The 16,346-nt window shown below is 40.6% G+C and overlaps 1 protein-coding gene across 1 annotated transcript in view; it reads left to right on the forward strand.

Annotated features, from left to right (window-relative positions):
* The first annotated feature begins 4,910 nt into the window (after positions 1–4,910).
* The window catches only part of LOC136880858 (kinesin-like protein CG14535), a 415,061-nt gene continuing 403,625 nt past the window's right edge, over positions 4,911–16,346 (forward strand). The window contains exon 1 of the mRNA XM_067153399.2: positions 4,911–5,123. Coding sequence (XP_067009500.2) covers positions 4,911–5,123 — 213 coding nt within the window. The remainder of the gene's footprint in view (positions 5,124–16,346) is intronic.

Consider the following 16,346-nt stretch of genomic DNA (forward strand, 5'->3'; position numbering starts at 1 on the left):
CCAGTCTATTTCTCTACCAATATCTAGGAACATACATTAGTCGAACAGCTCGTTCCATTGCTTCCAAGTTTTCTCTGCCTAAAGTTTGCCAATATCTTCGTAACACGCAGAAGAAACCGTGCTGCTATATTTTGTATCTTTTCCAATTCTGGAGTCAAGTACTCCTGGTTTGGGTCCCATACGCTGGAACCGTACCGGTACTCTAATTGGGGTTATAACCGTGACTTACGTGACTTACAACTTCTTTTTTTAAATTCCTTTACATCCTTACCACAACTATAAACAACCTTTATTTACAACGTCGCTAATGTAATTACCCCAATGAATACGTATTTACTTAAAGTGACACCGATAAGGTACTCTGAAACCGCCAGGCTGAGTGGCTCAGACGGTTAAAGCACTGGCCTTCTAACCCCAACTTGACAGATTCGATCCTGGTTCAATCCGGTGGTATTTGAATGTGCTCGAATACGTCAGACTCGGCAGATTTACTGGCACTTAAAAGAACTACTGCGGGACTGAATTGTGGCATCTCGGCGTCTCCGAAAAACTTAAAAAGTAGTTATTAGGACGTAAAGCCAATAACATTTTTATGATTACAATTATTATTATTATTATTATTATTATTATTATTATTAAGAAATATTTTGTTGAAAAGTTTCGTCGTGAAGCAAGCTCTCCTATCTACTGCTGGTCACTTTATTATCTCGCAGTTATAGAAGACCATATTGATATTTTAGGATGAGTATCTTAAATTAGTTACGGTGCTTCTGATGTAGAAGGAAGAGCCAGTGTATCACGGTTGTCCTGGTTTCGCGCGAATGAACGAATCAGCACACACTTATCCGAGATGCTCCTTCTGTGTTTAAGGCATCAAACTCACATGCCCATAAAGGTATTTATCATCAACTCCACGGCTAAACTCATGGAGAATTTTCCATCATTATACACACACACAGTGACAGTGCCGGCGATTGGGAGAGGAGACGGGGAGGGGGGCAGTAACCCCCCACTTTGATGAGAAAACATTACATTATAGCGACCTGAAACTAGTTTTTCTTTCTTTCTTAATCTGTTTACCTTCCAGGGTTGGCTTTTCCCTCGGAGTCGACGAGGGATCCCACCTCTACCGCCTCAACGGCACTGTCCTGAAGCTTCAGACTCTGGGTCGGGGATACAACTGGGAAGGATGACCAGTACCTCGCCCAGGCGGCCTCAACTGCGATGGTGAACAGGGGCCTTGGTGGGGGATGAGAAGATTGGAACGGATAGACAAGGAAGAGGGAAGGAAGCGTCCGTGGCCTTAAGTTAGGTACCATCCCGGCATTTGCCTGGAGAATCGGGAAACCACGGAAAACCACTTCGAGAATGGCTGAGATGGGAATCGAACCCACTTCTACTCAGTTGACCTCCCGAGGTTGAGTGGACCCCGTTCCAGCCCTCGTACCACTTTTCAAATTTCGTGGCAGAGCCGGGAATCGAACCTGGGTCTCCGTGGGTGGCAGCTAATCACACTAACCACTACACCACAGAGACGGTCCTGAAACTAGTAATTATTTTTTAAAAAAGCAATTTCTACAAACCCTGTTTTCTTATCAGCTTTAATTTCTTTAATTATTAATAACATTCTCAGCGGAAATGAGTACAAAATGTCATTCGTAGCGGCTAACCGATTCGTACAGCGGCACAGCAAGTGTGGAATGTGCTGTGAGGAAGGGTAGCAAGGGTATATTTTTGCCGAGGTCATGGATACTGAGGTATAATTCACCAGCTTGCCGTGCGCATTCGTCAGTCTGACAGTCTTACACAATCAATGCTTCTGTGTTGTTCTCTCTAGTGTACGCTCAGTTTTTTGTGTAGTCAAATACTAAATGATTTGCAACGGTGTAATCATCATTGTAATACATGAGTAATTGCACGGCTCCATGGCTAAATGATTAGTGTGCTGGCTTTTGGTAACAGGGGTCTCGGGTTCGATACCTGGCAGGATCGGGAATTTTAAACATAATTGGTTAATTTTACTGGCACGGGGACTCCTTGTACGTATCGTCTTCATTATCATTTCATCCTCATCACGACGTTCAGGTCGCCTACGTGCGTCAGATCAAAAGACCTGCATATGGCGAGCTGAACTTGTCCTCGGACACTCCCCGCACTAAAAGCCATACGCCATTTCATTTTATTTTTACATGTGTAATTATTGTTCCATCGGTGAAAGTTTTATTGTATTGAATCGAAACATCAAAAAGCTATTGCCGTATTTAAGTTGGTAGTCTGTGAAGCTATACCTCTCTGTCGAAATTCGCTCAGAGAGCATGATAAGACTTATTGTTCATTTTTTCAATTTTGTTGTAACACCCTCCCGCGTCCCGTTATATCATTCCAAACCCGTGAACGGTTTGTTGTATATAAATTTTTGTGCCAGCCCACTTATAGTTCACAATCGCCTCTACTGTTTCCTGAACCATCTTCAAAATTCCGGTTGAAGTTTCGACAGTCTACAACAAATGATCCTGCAGACCGGATGATACTATCCAAAATTCTACCTGCTGACTACGCATAAAATTGGTTAACATGGAAAGCGGCCAATAAATAGGTTACGCTCTGGAGTTAAACTTCCAAGGATCAACTTGAAGAAATGGGAATATTCTTGCGACTTAGCTCTCTCAGAATGCGGTGAAACGCAAAGCATGGACCATCTCTTGGACGGCAGCCTGTGTCTGGTTGCATGCACCTTAGGGGAAATGATGCAACGCCTCCAGTTTGTTACCTGGCAAAGTACTGGTCGGGATATATTTAACTTTTACTGTGTTATATTTACTTTCATAATTGAGCATAGTGCTTATAATACCAATTTCTACACCTGATATTACAAGGCAAGATAAAAGGCAAACGTGGAGATGATAGACCACCAATGTCATGGCTCCAAAACATCAAAGATTTGACTTGCATCAACCAGTTAGCTTTCTCCAGGATGATCACCAGCGTCTGGTGGACCGAATATGGCACTTGAATTAGAAGAAAAATAATTTATACATACATACATACATTATCATTATAGACTGTCATGCCTTTCAACGTTCAGTCTGCAGGCTTCTGTGAATTTACTAAACGTCGCCACAATCCTCGATTTGCAACTAGTGTTGTGGCCTCATTTAGTCCTATACCTCTTATCTTTAAATCGTTAGAAACCGAGTCTAACCATCGTCGCCTTAGTCTACCTCTGCTTCTCTTACCCTCCATAGCAGAGTCCATTATTCTCCTAGGTAACCTATCCTTCTCCATTCGCCTCACATGACTCCCGCCACCGAAGCCGGTTTATGCGTACAGCTTCATCCATCGACTTCATTCCTCGAGTACCATCCTGCCATTGTTCCACCTGTTTGTAACAGCATCCTGCCATTGTTCCACCTGTTTGTAACAGCAATCATTCTTGCTACTTTCATGCCTGTTACTTCTAACTTATGAATAAGATATCCTGAGTCCCCCCAGCTTTCGCTCCCTTAAAGCAAAGTTGGTCTGAAAACAGACCGATGTAAAGATAGTTTCGTCTGGGAGCTGACTTCCTTCTTACAGAATACTGCTGATCGCAACTCCGAGCTCACTGCATTATCTTTACTACACCTTGATTCAATCTCACTTACTATATTACCTTCCTGGGAGAACACACCACCTAAATACTTGAAATTATCGACCTGTTCTAGCTTTGTATCACCAATCTGACATTCAGTTCTGTTGAATTTCTTACCTACTGACATCAATTTAGTCTTCGAGAGGCTAATTTTCATACCATACTCATTGCACCTCTTTTCAAGTTCCAAGATATTAGACTGCAGGCTTTCGGCACAGTCTGCCATTAATACCAAGTCGTCAGCATAGGCCAGACTGTTTACTACATTTCCACCTAACTGAATCCCTCCCTGCCATTTTATGCCTTTCAGCAGATGATCCATGTAAACAACGAACAGCAAAGGTGAAAGATTACAGCCTTGTCTAACTCCTGTAAATACCCTGAATCAAGAACTCATTCTAGCATCAATTCTCACTGAAGCCCAATTGTCAACATAAATGCCTTTGATTGATTTTAATAATCTACCTTTAATTCCATAGTCCCCCAGTATAGTGAACATCTTTTCGCTCGGTACCCTGTCATTTGCTTTCTCTAGATCTACGAAACATAAACATAACTGCCTATTCCTCTCGTAGCATTTTTCAATTACCTGGCGCATACTGAAAATCTGATCCTGACAGCCTCTCTGTGGTCTGAAACCACACTGATTTTCATCCAACTTCCCCTCAACGACTGATCGCACCCTCCCTTCCAAGATGCCAGTGAATACTTTGCCTGGTATACTAATCAACGAGATACCTCAATAGTTGTCGCAATCCTTCCTGTTCCCTTGCTTATAGATAGGTGCAATTACTGCTTTTGCCCAATCTGAAGGTACCTTACCAACACTCCACGCTAATTTTACTACTCTATGAAGCCATTTCATCCCTGCCTTCCCACTATACTTCACCATTTCAGGTCTAATTTCATCTATTCCTGCTGCCTTATTACAATGGAGTTTATTTACCATCCTTTTCACTTCCTCAAGCATAATTTCACCAACATCATTTACCTCCTCCCCATGAGCTTGGCCGTTTCCAACACCACCAGGATGATTTCCTTTTACCTTGAGAAGATGTTCAAAATATTACCTCCACCTGAATATTTTTTCTCTACTGTAATCTTAGGTAACTTCTGACACAACTAAATAAAAGTTTCGTAGAATACTTGCTTCCTTAAATTAATCTCCTTCTTGTACCTTCTTCTCCTTTGTGACCTTATAAGGAAGCTATTTCTAAGGATACAAAATATTATGACTGGATAATCTATTCTGTCAAAATAAAGGAGATTTTTTTTCAAGATGGCATGTTTCCTTTCTATCTTCAGGGCGGCCCAGAAACTCAACCTCTCGTCCTCGCCACATCGCCGGAAACGTCATTCCTCTGGAGAAGATGTGGACGGAACCACAACGAACGCCTCAGGCTTCAGCGCTGTTATCCACCGCACACCACCACCAGTTCCTCCAGCGTTACTTCGTAGGATCGGGGTCAAAGAAGTCAGCGGCATTGGAAAGGTAGGGTTTTTCCACACATTTTACCACGAACAATGACGTTCAATACAACTTAACTCCTCCTTGTTGATTGACATGATGGTTAGTTTGTAGTAATGATGAATGTTTATGAGATCTGAATCCTGTGAGAGCACAGTTACAGATAATCAGATATGGTGATGGTGACCGACGGTTTTGTTGAGTAAAAACTCATTTCTATGTACACTTTAAAAGCAATGGTCGACTTAATCCCCATTGCAGTGTTGAGTCGATCGGCTCAGGATTTGTTGCATAAATAAATGTCTCAAATCTGAGTAACGTAACGCAACACAACGTGTGACGGAAGTGTGACCATGCAACCTTGCAGGCAGTGATTTAAGGTATGGATGGACTGTCAGCCAATGTTACCTAGCAACCGTGCAGGCTGTGTCTCATGGCTGGCTGCCATCTGAAATTAGCAGCCGTTGATGGATGGCCATGACCGGGAGACGTATATACGATCATTTGATTTTCGCAATGGGGAATATGGTTTCTTTTTTAATGTTGAAAATATGTCTTAGCAGTCTAAGTAGGAGTACGAAAAGCGTAAAATTTAGCGATTTCCTCAATTGTGTCGAAAATTGAAGAGATAAGGGGCCCGGGAAGGCTTCAAATTGTGAGTCTTATGCCTGTTGCTCACGGTAAAATTTTCTGTCAAATTTATTGTACAATAATTTAATTTTATAAAATTTCTGTTGCTCACGGTCAAATTCAAGTTTTATAAAACCTTTGATAAAACTTTTCATAAAATAGGACATGTTCTATTCCGTAAAATTAATTTTACGAAACGAACCAATCAGCGAAGCTGACATCACGATGATGCTGGCGCTACGTCGTGAGAAGATTGCGAAGCTCGATTGTAAACAAACACTTCTTTCCAAAATGGCAGGATCCGGGTGGACTAAGAAAGCTGTTAGTGTTTTACTGACGAATACCAGAAATATCCTTGTTTGTACGAAGTTAAAACGCAACTTTACCACAGCAGAAATGCAAGAAGAGAGGCAAAAAACACAATCGCCGAATTCCTTAACGAATACTGGTCTTCTAACCTCAACTAATTTTCGACCAAGGACAGCGATCCTCTACCTTCTTCTCTTCTTTTGATCCAATCCTGAGTCCGGCATTTCCTGGCATTTCTTTTCTTCCTTTTTACCACTGTATAATATATAATTGCAGCTAAAGCAGCAAGTTTTGCTTTGTTTGTTGGAGCCATACTCTCAAACACATTGTAAGTTGAACAGCTGATTCTTGGTTTAAAAGTTTATTGATAGATGGCAGCACATACCCATCTTAGTTCAGAAGTAAGTTCATACATGGTCATCCTGATGTTTCCACGGATTTTATAAAGTAATTTTACCGTGAGCAACACAACTTGTTTTCACCAAATTTTTATAAAATTAATTGTACAACAAATTTTACGAAACATTTTACCGTGAGCAATAGGCATTAGATAGCTCTATTAAACTAAAAAGCAAATTTCGAAAATTACTTCCGGCGTAAATGCAGTTACAAAAAGCAAAAATAGTTCCCATCGCAACATAAGGAATAACTTAGATAATATTTGGGATACGTTAAGTCTAAAAGATCTAATGACTTTGAAAGCAGTTAAGTCAAGATTCTTGAAAGCCGCTGTGGGTGTTTCGAAACACATTAAAGTCAAGGCTAGTCTACGAGCTCGCGAGAGAACCGTTCTTTATAGAAGAACTGCGTATGAGACTCCCATCTACCGACAGCTCGAATAAACTGCTCCTTGAAAGACAAAAGAAACGAAGAGAAATTTGGCTGGACTTTTATACTACAGAAGCCATGGTAAATAGATCCTGGACCAGCACGAATCATGACCTCCGACACCTGGTGACCTCAATAGCCGTGCATGGGAACCACCACTAAGTATGCAAGAACAAGAGTTTTCACAATCTCGGAAATAACTGTATATGTGAGTTGTGCGATCAACCTTGTGTTCGTTACCACATGACCACTTGTAAAAAAACGACTAATACCCCTGGTAGACTTTTGTGCTTAATTAAAATGTGTACAATCAAAATGCGGGGTAAAATGTATCGCCAAAACTTATGTAACATATATACATACATATATAAATTAAATTAAAAGCACTCGTACTGTATTTACGAAGTAGAAGTAGCCTAAACATAGCTAGTAGTAACTATAGTATTTAACTTAGACTAGTATTGCAAGGATACAATTAGTTAGATTTCATTTGTATGTTGTATGTTGGGTATTCAGCCCGAAGGTTGGTTTGATCCTCTGCAGCTCCGCCAACAGCTGTCATAAATAGCCTAGGCGTCACTGAAGAGGCGTACTAGGGAAATGAGGAGTGAGGTAGTTTCCCGTTGGTTTCCTCAAGATTTCATTTAATATTTTTATAAAGCTTATTAGTATTTTTATATTAGTATTTCTTTTGTTGTGTATTGAAATGAGTATTTTTTCAAATCTGTATTATCTAGGCAGTTCCTTTTTCTTTCTTTCTTCTTTGCTTGTATATATTCATATTCTTGTCTTAAAAATGAGTGTTATTTGTAGTTCTTAGTATTTTAAGTTAATCAGTGTCATCGTTAACAAATAATAATATGCGTGTGGTTAAGTGTAAGAAAGAGCCAAGAGCCCTAACTTCGCCACAGAAAATAAAGGCTTTTATCTATCTATACAACTTGTGTGCATTTCTTAATACGTAATAATAAAAATCAGCCTAAAATCGCTTGTTCCTTTGCTTGTTTTCTTTTTGAATCACATCCAAGCCTAATGCCAACGGCCGTAGCCGTGTTGAAACACCGGATCCCGTGAGATCTCGGAAGTTAAGCAACATTGGGCGTGGTCAGGAGTTGGATGGGTTGCCACGCGCTGTTGGTGGGGGGGGGGGTAAGGGAATGGAGGAGCGGAAAGGAACTGGCCACCCTACCGCACGTAAACTCCGGCTCAGGAACACCTCTGCGGAGGTTCGGACCTGCCTTCGGGCAGAATACACCCTTACCTTACCTAGCCTAATTAACTTATGTACATGATTCTTTCTCTAAAGTGTTCCTTGGTTCAATAACCTCAGGAGTTTATGATTTTTGAAAAATGTCCACACCGAATGCAGTTATAAGGGCTTAAGTGAAACTCTGCATTGACTCACATTAGCGCTCGTAGTGATAGAAAAAGGTAAACTGCTAATATAATCGACTGGATAACGATGATTAAGAAAAGGATTGTAACTTTTAGAAATAAATAAAGAATATATTCTAATACTTTATTATATTTTATTTGCCTAAATTTCGTAGCTCATATCCATAGGATGTTTTTTTTTTTTTTTTTGCTAGTTGCTTTACGTCGCACCGACACAGATAGGTCTTATGGCGACGATGGGACAAGGAAGGGCTAGGAGTTGGAAGGAAGCGGCCGTGGCCTTAATTAAGGTACAGCCCCAGCATTTGCCTGGTGTGAAAATGGGAAACCACGGAAAACCATTTTCAGGGCTGCCGACAGTGGGGTTCGAACCTACTATCTCCCGAATACTGGATACTGTCCGCACTTAAGCGACTGCAGCTATCGAGCTCGGTCATAGGATGTTTACAACATTGAGTTGCTTGCCTGAAGGGATAGAATTGTGGATTCTTCTTTGTGCCCACGGGAGTTCAGAATACAGCAAACAGTTCATAAGTTACGAGCTATCACACGCTATGTTCATTCTTAACGTAGTTCAGTTTCTCCGTGAAGTAGCGTCAGAATTATGCAAGAAGGGAGTCGACTCTAGATGGTTGGTTTGACGGCACTTAAATTTTAAGAAACCAGAGCCTTTCCGTAGAGAAGATTGGTCGTTTTGAAGCTCACTCTATCATTAATCACGCTTCGCACGCAGTGAAGTGAAATGCCTTGCCGTAATATATTATTAAGAAGTTCACGCACACGCACAGGAATTTCCCTAGTATTCTAATTAATTCTAGTCGTAATATGACGTTATTGAAGGATAACCACAGCGGTTCCTTGCTTATTAATGAATGGTATGAGAATATGGTGGAAGAATAAAAGTGTGAATCATCTCCCCTCCTTCAGTATCACAGGCAGTAAAAGTGGTACTATTGGGAGATTTAAAGTTCAGTGACAGAGGACTTCGCAAAGGCTGTGGTACCGTAAAGTTTTTATTTGTATATATCGTGAAATTTGTTTTCAGAATATTTTGTAAGGTAACCTGAAACTGGAATAGTAACAATAAAATATTTGGCTTTTATTGATAATTAGGGGACATGAAACCACAAGATTTCCACATCTACGCATGAAGACTTTTGTTTAATATAATTGCTATATAACTACAGTTCTAGCGGCATGCGTGCGCTTTGCTCCATTTACAAATTGCAATGAGCTTAAACAAAAAAGTTGAAGGGTAAATGGATATTACAAACAGGCACTTAATAATATTAATAAACAGTGGAGTAAGTCAGGTTTTCCACGTTCTTCAAACTAAATGGCCAAAAATACATTCAGTAATGTAGCACTCCATGAGATGAGTCTGGACGACACCCGTTGCAGTTACTGCAACGGGACTGAAGCCATAGCGCACGTCCTTGGCTTCCGCCAGCATGTTAAATTTCTGCGGGATACAAGACACCATCTGATCAGGAGCAAAATAGCATCAGCCCCGGCTGAGATGAACTACGAAGTGTACGAGGAAATCCACTGCGTTGTAGAGGATCAAAGTACATCCAGAATCGATATCAAAGCGGTCGACAGGAAAACTAGATAGGGAGTTATTATTGATCCCTCCGTACGGTCTGAATCGGAAAAAGATCAGCTAATGGCAGTCGATGGTGAGGAGGAGGATACCTACGAACCAAGAGCAAACTATTTATAGATCTTCTGTGACCTCAGCAATGTTAGGGTTACTGGGGTGGTTGCTTGTAGGGTGTAGAAACGCCATGCCAAAAATGTTCTCCGACTTTTGCGCGTTATTATAAGTATGTCTTGTGGTTTCGGGGAGGGGGGTCGTTTGGAAATTTGCGTTACGAAATGTGTGACACCTAGCAACGTGCAGGCTTTGGTGTGATTTATTGATGGATGGCTATGGCTGAGATGCATATGATCAAAGAGGGGCATTAGAGATGTAATATTGCAGGCTGTTGTTTTTTGCTTAACGTAGCACTAATACGTTGAAGGTTTACGCTGATGGAAGCATATAAAAGGGCATGGATTTTGCGAGGTGGTGTACCTGCCAAATATGCACGTAGCTCAATATCAGCTTGAGAGCCATGTGTCAGATTGACTGATTTGACTGTAAAATGAGCGCCAAACATAAACACTCCATGACTTTTAGCCGGTGTCACCGTAGCGTACTTCCTATGGCGCGATCCTCTTAGCTCGGAGCTCCAGGTTCAAATCTGTCCTGTGGAGAAGTTTTATTTTCCCATTGGTGCTCTCAAGCCGGTCTTAAGCAGATTTAGCAACACGTGCTCGCAAAGCCCATTTGAAGCAATCTGACTGGGAAAGATTACGTGAACGAATCGTATCCAAGAAATGTCATGGTAATTTTTATACTAAATGGAGGATAATAATTGCTTTCACACAAATCAACAGCAAAATTACCGGTAAATTAAAAAGTACCATAATTACTAGAAAAATATAGATACGTACCTACGACAACTATTTCACTATAGACACGACTCTCTCTGTGGCATTACGCTCAAATACTGTAGAGACAATACGCGACACTTAGAGAGATATCGAAGGACAACTATTAGAGCTGTCTCTAGCGGATTGACCTGAGAACTACTGATTCTGTCATAAGAGCACGTGTATTTGTGTGTGAAGGTTTTGGTGTTACTTATGCGTTTTAAGTGAGTTGACATAATTAAATAGTAGCGTGTGTCATTCCTTGATATCTCCTCTCAACATGAGGGGAAAGGTATGTACTGTGTTTGGCTACAGTAACTATGAAGTAGAGAAGAATGCGCGGTCTTTCTTCCGTTTCCCTCGTGACAAGAAAATGTAACTAATATTGTGTTTGCATATATATTATTCCAGTGACAAAGAGATTTTTATAGTACTTCATAATCTTCTGACCTGCTCGACCCATATTTTAACTGGCTTAAAATATAATACACATATTTTATTGTATAGTGCAGCAATTAATCTTCAGTACCGATGTGTTGTTGTAGGTGTGATCTGCGGGTTTGATTTAATTCAGGAAAATACATATGCATATGAGTGTGGCTGGTTGTTTTCCAAGTTACCCCATTTGGAATGCCTTAATGCGTTGTCAAGCACTGAAGAAAATATGGGTGATTTAAGAAATGTACATATTTTGTTGAAACAATATGATGATGCAAATTTGCTTTACCCTAATGTAATGGCATTACGGCAAGTATTGCTTTTAGGGAAATTTGAACGTTTTTGAGGCAAAATGTATAGATTTTCTTTCTGTTTGTAGGCTTCAAGTTAAAAGGAAAATTGTCCAGCTCTTGAATGTACAATCATTGAATCATGTGTGTAAGGAATGTGCCGATATTTTTGTTGACGAGTGTTTTAATGTGATGATACAATGCTTTTAAATGAGAAAAAAGAAAAATCTAGCCGTGAACGTTCAGGCAGGAATTCTAAAGCTAAAAAAGTAATGCATAAATGAAAGATCAAGCCCTTTCACAGCAGTCCATTTCACATCTTGATTACTGTATATGTCTAATTTCAGTCTTTAAATAATAACCTGTTAAATAATTCTTCATTCATTTATCGAGAATTCCTTTAGCAACTTTGAAGTTAATATCTTAGTAACACTTTATTTCTCGACGTAATTTTTTTATCCATTTCCGTATATACATTTCCATTGATATTTGAATTTAGCACGAATTTTTAGGTCAAGACACTAGGAGCGCCACTTACGACTTGTCTCCCATTTTAACAATGCTAAATTCGGAAGTGTGGAGTATTGTCTCTACTGTATTTGTTACGCTTCATCGTGCCGTTATTTTGTTTCCTTCCTGGTAGATACAGGCCTAGCATCGACGAATGTGAGTGCTATGTCTGTGAATTCTCAATATCTTTGTACATCATGACTAGCGCGGGCAGTTCAAACGAGGAAATGGAAGTTTAAAGTATATCGTAAATAACTCAAAAATGATTTTTGTTGAAATAAAAATAACATGGTCCCTGAAAAATAATTATATTAATTAATGAGTTATGGGCACGAGTCAACAACTCGCCCCGCCAGATAATATCAAGCAAAGCTAAGCAAAGCAAAGCAGTTCAAAGATGTTAAGTGAACAAAGACCTTACATACAAAAGTGTTACATGAACAAAAGGCATACTGAAGCGCTGTGACGTAGTAGAATTCATAGTCGTAATGTAGCAGAGTATGTATGTATTTCTCTGGTGCTAATGGTATTTGTTAATTTACCGCTAATTTTATTCTTAATCTGCGTAAAAGAAGTTGTTATCTTCCATTTAGGACAAAAATTATAATGACATTTCGTTGATAAGATTCGTTCAAATACCCAGTATTACCAACACTCCGTTCACGGTGTTTCCGACCAAGTATATTTTACTCTGTTCACTACCGACAAATAGACCTGATTTAATAGTCTATGAATAGTGAATACTTGAACAGGTTTTCAGTCACCTTTCAGTTTAGCAACTTTGAAGTTAATATCTTAGTCTTGTCTCCCATTTTAACAAGGCTAGGCCTAAATCCGGAAGTGTCGAGTATTGTCTCTACTGTATTTGTTACGCTTCATCGTGCAGTCATTCTGTTTCCTTTCAACGTCACAAATCTTGCTTCAGGTATTTGTAATCGAAATTAGTTCACCAGCCAGATACGACAGCATAAGTTCACTTCTGTAGAGAGAGAACAGGGATTTTCAGCGGCGTGGTGGACTTTGTTGTATGCTAGTGGTTCCCTTGGTTGAAATAATCCGATTAACTGTGAATTCAAGTAGAGGCTGTTAAAGAAGAGAAAGATGAAAGCCCGGTCCTTTTGTTAGTTAAACCTTTCATCACTAGCTTGTCATTTGGTATGCAAGGGGGGTACAATATTCATTTTGTGTTTAGCAAGTCTCTTCTTGTTTGTAGACATCAAAGAAGAGAACAGCTTAATCTCAGAAGACTTTGTCTGTTCCTTCTGTAGCGACCATGTGGGCTTAATAAATTGCCTTTGTCTAGTGCCACTACATCTGTTACATACAAGTAGCACGAGGAATTCTGAAATAATTAACCGTTTATTGAATTGGGAGTTATCAAGTGTTAAAACATTACAGCGAAGATTTACTAAATTGCTAGTGGACCCGTTCTGCGCCGCAGCATTCATTACAAATAGGTCAGATAACTCGTCTTGATATGCCTGCCATTTTAAGTAGTTTTATGGACATTTAGTACCGGTACATAATAATTGATTCATTCGTAATGTAATTAATAACACTTATTTCCATATAATATTCGCTGTGCTTGCACCAGAGAAAAAAGAATTAAGCAAATCGGTCCAGTAAAAGGGCCGAACGGACTGGACAAAACTGTCATTAGTAAACTCTTTCTAATATATGATCGGAGTTGAATGTCTGTTCCTGAGATTCCATTCTTTAAAAGATCCTTATCTATCTCCACCAACCAAGGAGGAATCGTTTTTAGACTTCTGAAGTAGGATAACAAACGTTTACAGATTCTTTCAGCTGGAAATTTGAAGAGGTGTGCGTAAAATGTTAGCTTTCCTCTCCGGATTACGCTTTATATCCTTTCAGTGTGGATGTGTATTTACAACTAGCTCCGAACTCTGCAAACACCATCTTTGAGACTGGGACCAAGAATTTTTCGGATAATCCTCCATTCCTTAATTACCAGGTTTTTCGAGCATGCTATGCGTTCGAAGTTTTAAACATTATCCTACATATAATGTGTGCAGGTGAAATCTGGGTACACAGATCAAGACAGGAACTGTATGAGATTATAGAACCAATCTCAATTGCGGTAAGAAAGAGAAGGTTAGGGTTTGTTGTACATCTCATGAGGATGGATGACAGTAGGCTGACGAAGAGGATGTGGAATGCAACCTGCTTAACTGGAAATAAGTGGATGAAGGAAGTCAGAGAAGATTGGGAGACTATTGGCATAAAGGAAAAATATCCACTGATGACACTACAGGATAGGTCCAAATACAGAAAGCTCGTGGAACGTAACAGATGGACGAACATCAGGATCCAGATTCAGATCACGGAAGCAGAGAGAAAGAGGAGGAGTGAGAGAATGAAGAGGTATTGGGAAGTAAGAAGACGTACCGAACAAGTCACTCGTGATCCTCAGGGGTCTTAACGAACCGAAAAGAATGTGTCAGGTTTAATGACAGTTTGATAATGTCAAATTTTTCATTTCGAGAGATGGAATTTTTGTTATATGTCTTTAGTGAGTTGGAGGGCTGTTTCAAACTCGTTGACACTGTTAAGACGGTGATCATCTCGGAATTATTGGATTCAACCCATTCACCAAGGTACTTGCATCTTTACACATTCAAGGTTCTACGATGGGTAGTCAGAAGATGTGGTGGAGACGTTAAAAATGAAGTGGGATTTGGTATACGAGATTTTGAGACCAATCTTAACTGCGTAGTCATACAGGTAATTGATTTGTTGAGTAGCTAGTTCAGGAGAGGATGTAAAGAGAGCGAGGTCATCTGCGAAAGCAAGCCAGTCAATACTGATACCATTACGAGTTCGGCCTATTTGAACTCCATTAGCAATTCCTTTAGATTGGAGAACATGTCTCCATTCCCGGATGACCCTCTCGAGACCATAATTGAAAATTAGTGGTGATAGTCCATCTCCCTGATTATTACTATTACGGCAGGTCTTGAAGACTTAAAGATGCGTTTCTTGAGGTCTTTGAGAAATGGCACCACATAGTACGCAGTTGTAGAAGTTAGCACCGCCATTTTTGGACACAGTCGCTTACAAAGCTAGAAGGAAAGCTGAACGAGACATCTTGGGCTTGCGTTACCATGGTTACGGCTAGCTTTCCCTTAATCAGTTTCCAAAAGCGATCGGTTTTGACATAATCATGTCTTATGGCTGGGGGGGGGGGTCATCCGAAAATTTCTGTAACGTAACGCGACAACATGTGTGACGGAAGTGTAACCATAGCAACCGTGCAGGCAGTGATGTGAGGTATGGATGGATGGTCAGACAATGTTACCTAGCAACCGTGCACGCAGTGATGTAAGGTATGGATGGATGATCAGACAATGTTACCTAGCAACCGTGCAGGCAGTGATGTGAGGTATAGATGGGTGGTCAGACAATGTTACCTAGCAACCGTGCAGGCAGTGATGTGAGGTATGGATGGATGGTCAGACAATGTTACCTAGCAACCGTGCAGGCAATGATGTGAGGTATGGATGGATGGTCAGACAATGTTACCTAGCAACCGTGCTGGCAGTGATGTGAGGTATAGATGGATGGTCACACAATGTTACCTAGCAACCGTGCTGGCAGTGATGTGAGGTATGGATGGATGGTCAGACAATGTTACCTAACAACCGTGCTGGCAGTGATGTGAGGTATGGATGGATGGTCAGACAATGTTACCTAGCAACCGTGCAGGCAGTGATGTGAGGTATGGATGGATGGTCAGACAATGTTACCTAGCAACCGTGCTGGCAGTGATGTGAGGTATGGATGGATGGTCAGACAATGTTACCTAGCAACCGTGCAGGCAATGATGTGAGGTATGGATGGATGGTCAGACAATGTTACCTAGCAACCGTGCTGGCAGTGATGTGAGGTATGGATGGATGGTCAGACAATGTTACCTAGCAACCGTGCTGGCAATGATGTGAGGTATGGATGGATGGTCAGACAATGTTACCTAACAACCGTGCTGGCAGTGATGTGAGGTATGGATGGATGGTCAGACAATGTTACCTAGCAACCGTGTAGGCAGTGATGTGAGGTATGGATGGATGGTCAGACAATGTTACCTAGCAACCGTGCTGGCAGTGATGTGAGGTATGGATGGATGGTCAGACAATGTTACCTAGCAACCGTGCAGGCAGTGACGTGAGGTATGGATGGATGGTCAGACAATGTTACCTAGCAACCGTGCAGGCAATGATGTGAGGTATGGATGGATGGTCAGACAATGTTACCTAGCAACCGTGCAGGCTATGTCTTATGTCTGGTTGCCATCTGAAATTATGATCATTTCATTTTCGCGAAGGGAAACGCGATATCTCTCTTTTTTTAA

This window comes from Anabrus simplex, chromosome 9 (assembly GCF_040414725.1).
Source record: "Anabrus simplex isolate iqAnaSimp1 chromosome 9, ASM4041472v1, whole genome shotgun sequence".
NCBI classification, from domain to species: domain Eukaryota; kingdom Metazoa; phylum Arthropoda; class Insecta; order Orthoptera; family Tettigoniidae; genus Anabrus; species Anabrus simplex.